This window comes from Aquila chrysaetos (genome assembly GCF_900496995.4).
Source record: "Aquila chrysaetos chrysaetos chromosome W unlocalized genomic scaffold, bAquChr1.4 W_unloc_2, whole genome shotgun sequence".
In the NCBI taxonomy this organism is placed as follows: Eukaryota; Metazoa; Chordata; class Aves; order Accipitriformes; family Accipitridae; genus Aquila; species Aquila chrysaetos.
This window is the reverse complement of record NW_024470322.1, coordinates 2,027,707-2,031,057: the sequence shown is the minus strand read 5'-3', so window position 1 is coordinate 2,031,057 and position 3,351 is coordinate 2,027,707. Positions and strand designations below refer to the sequence as shown.

General features: G+C 48.3%; 1 protein-coding gene across 1 annotated transcript; it reads left to right on the top strand.

The window, feature by feature from the left end:
* The first annotated feature begins 220 nt into the window (after positions 1-220).
* Positions 221-1,726, top strand: LOC121232923. Its single transcript, XM_041121420.1, is given in 4 exon segments — positions 221-892; positions 895-982; positions 985-1,314; positions 1,317-1,726. Coding segments are annotated over 4 exon segments (1,500 nt in total).
* The last annotated feature ends 1,625 nt before the right edge of the window (positions 1,727-3,351 follow it).

The window sequence follows — 3,351 nt, the reverse complement described above, 5'->3', positions numbered from 1 at the left end:
TTAAATTGGCGTCACAGACAGGATCCCTTGAGACAGGAGTGCCGTACTGTTTCCCTGCTTTAATACGTGAGACCTCTCAGGAACGTAAGGGGGGCAGGCTTGTGGTGTTTGAAACTTTACATGCTACCTTTCTGAGACGACTGCTTCCCCGCTTTTTATAAGGTGTTTGAAACTTTACGCGCTGCCTTCCTGAGATGACTGCTTCCCCACTTTGTATAAGATGAGTGATAGCAAGATTGCCCGTTTGGGGAAAGCAGCTTTGTTTGATTTTTTAGAAAAACATAAAGCGGGACCCTCTGTGCTTGGGATAGACTGGGCTCAGGGAAATTGGTATAATCTGCAGAGCGTTGTTGATCGGACGGTCGCTTTACAGAAAGATGCTAGAGTGCGGTCAGGGAAAGGAAAAGCAATTGTCTGTGCCGTTCTCGGTGCCAACCTGGCCGCAGCAGTGGAGGATAGGGATTGCCACCTCACTGCAGAATCTCAAATTATTGAATCCCTCCAAAATCTTGTTCAGTCCCTTATGGGACAAGTGGCGGGATTAAAAGCACAACTTGAAGCAGAAAAGAACCAAGTGAAACATTTGCAAATTGCTCTTAAGGAGCAGCTCCTTGCGGGTACTGTCCGTGAGGAAATTCCTCCAAGATCAGAAATTGGCTACCCCTTTAAGGACCTGCAGGCAGCAAAAGGGAGAGTGGAGAAGTTGGAGCTGCCTTCGTTGCGACCTTTAGTCAAAACTGAATATACTTATGATGATGAGCAGGACCAGTTCCCCCAAGTTACAACTAAAGAGGTCCCCTATACTGCCACTGAGTTGGCAAAACTAAAAAAGGAATTTGGCCGAACCCCTAAGGAGTCAGAAACGGAGTATGTGTGGAGAGTATCGTTGTCGGGGGGGGGGACCAGATTCTGTTAAGTGAAAAGGAGGCGGAAGGGTATTGGGGACCGGGAGTGTTTTTAACTACTGGGAATCACCGTGCCCCCGGTCTTTAACCCAACGGGCAGCCTATTGGGCGGGAGGTTTGAACCCCTTGGAGAGGGGGGATCCCCTCGCGATTACGGGGACTGTTGATCAATTAGTGGAGAGTGTGCAAAAGGCAGCCTGTCTGCAGATGATGTATGATCGAAAATTGGAGCCTAGGCAGGAGTCCCCGATGATGATGTCGGTGGATCCTGAGCGAATGACTCCCCTTATACGGGGACTCCCTGATTCTCTGAAACCAATTGGTATACAATTACAAGGAAAGATACAGGCGATGCCCCAGGGCGAGAGTGTTGCGGCTGCTTCAGGAGGATTCAGCACCGCCGACCCCCAGATAAGAAAATATGGACTTGGGGAGAAGTGGCCCAGGAATTAATTAATTACGGGCGCAAGTATGGTCCTGTTAACCCTCCAGCCACCAAAACGGACTCCAGGGGCTTGAGGCGGGCTGAAGTAAAAATAGTTCCGTGCCCTGGGAGTGATAAGAGAACACCCCTTGCTAAACCGCCGGGGGGGAGAGATATCCCGAACAAACGTAATATACTGTGGGCGCGGGGATACCAGAAGGGGATCCCGCGTGGCTTAATGGACGGGATGCCAACAGACAAATTGGAAAAATTGGTAACAGCGTGGCCTGATAAATCAGCAAACAGAAAAGTGGATTTTGAGAATACTACCCTTAGCGCACCCTCCCTGATTGATTTATCAGAAACAAACGCCACCCAAGAGCCGGCGGGAAACTAGATCCTTCGCCTTCCAGTGGTGAGCGGGGGGGGGGGGGGGGGGGGGGGGGGGGGGGGGCGAAGGTTGGATGTATATTAGACAGCTCAGTGACAACGGCCGGGGGTGATTTACTAATTACAGGCATTGTGGGACCAAGACAAGTCCCGGTCACCTTTTTGGTAGATACCGGAGCTCAGATTTCAGCTATTAAAAGCAAAGACGCTGCTAATTGCGGAATTACACCCTCCAAACAGCGGCTTTTTGTGGCAGATGCATTCGGCATTGTTCAGCCACAGGCATTAGCAATGGTCAGCCTGCGTTTGCCGGGAGAAGATAGTGCCACTACAGTGACAATGGTTGTGGGGGAGTTTCCACTTAACCTTTTAGAACTCGATTTTTTAAAAGGAAAGACCTGGACTGATAACAAAAGGAGACAGTGGTCCTTTGGCTCTCCCACAATAGATATTCGGCTGTTAAAAGCCGCGCCGCTGCTTCCCCCTTCAAAGCTTACAAATGTTAAGCCCTACCCGATACCCTTGGGGGCCAGAGAGGGAATAGCGCCTGTGTTAGAGGACTTAAAGAGACAGGGTATTGTGATTCCAACCCATTCTCCTTTTAACTCCCCGGTGTGGCCAGTGCGAAAACCTAACGGCAAGTGGAGATTAACTGTAGATTATCGCAGACTTAATGCAAATACAGGTCCATTGACAGCTGCGGTACCGAATATTGCTGAGCTTATAGCTACAATCCAGGAACGAACCCACCCGATTATGGCAACAGTGGATGTTAAAGATATGTTTTTTATGGTCCCCCTGCAAACAGAGGATCAAGACCGCTTTGCATTTACTTGGGAGGGTCAGCAATTTACTTTTACCCGACTCCCACAAGGGTACAAACATTCCCCCGCTCTAGCTCATCATGCGTTAGCGCAGGAGCTAGAACTAATTCAGACAGAGGAGGGGGTCAGTGTTTATCAGTACATTGATGACATTCTTGTAGGTAGGGATGAAACAGAAAAGGTTCAGAAAACTCAGGATAATATAATTTCTCACTTGGAAAGCTTGGGGCTGAAAATTCCACCAGAGAAAATACAAACACCCTCAAGCGAAGTAAAGCTTTTAGGAATTTGGTGGAAGGGAGGAATGACCTGTATCCCCCCCGACACCCTTTCCTCATTGGATCAGATTAAAATGCCAGAGTCAAAAAAGGATTTGCAGCACGTACTAGGATTACTTGCGTTTTGGAGGAAACATATCCCTGATTTTTCAATTATTGCAAGACCCCTGTATGACTTGTTGCGAAAAGGGGCTCAGTGGGAATGGACTAAGCCCCACGAAGAGGCATTACAATTGCTAATTTTTGAAGCAACTGCCCATCAAGCTCTTGGTCCTATTCATCCCACAGACCCTGTCCATATTGAATGGGGATTTGCCAAAAGTGGGTTATCAATACATTTATGGCAAAAGGGCCCCGAAGGACCCACTCGACCTATTGAGTTCTATTCTCGCAGTTTTAAGGATGCAGAAAAAAGATATACTGCTTGGGAGAAAGGTTTGTTTGTAGTCAGTTTAGCCTTGAGAGAGGCTGAACGGACTATTCGACAGCAGTCTATAGTGCTTAGAGGCCTGTTTAAAGTAACCAAGACA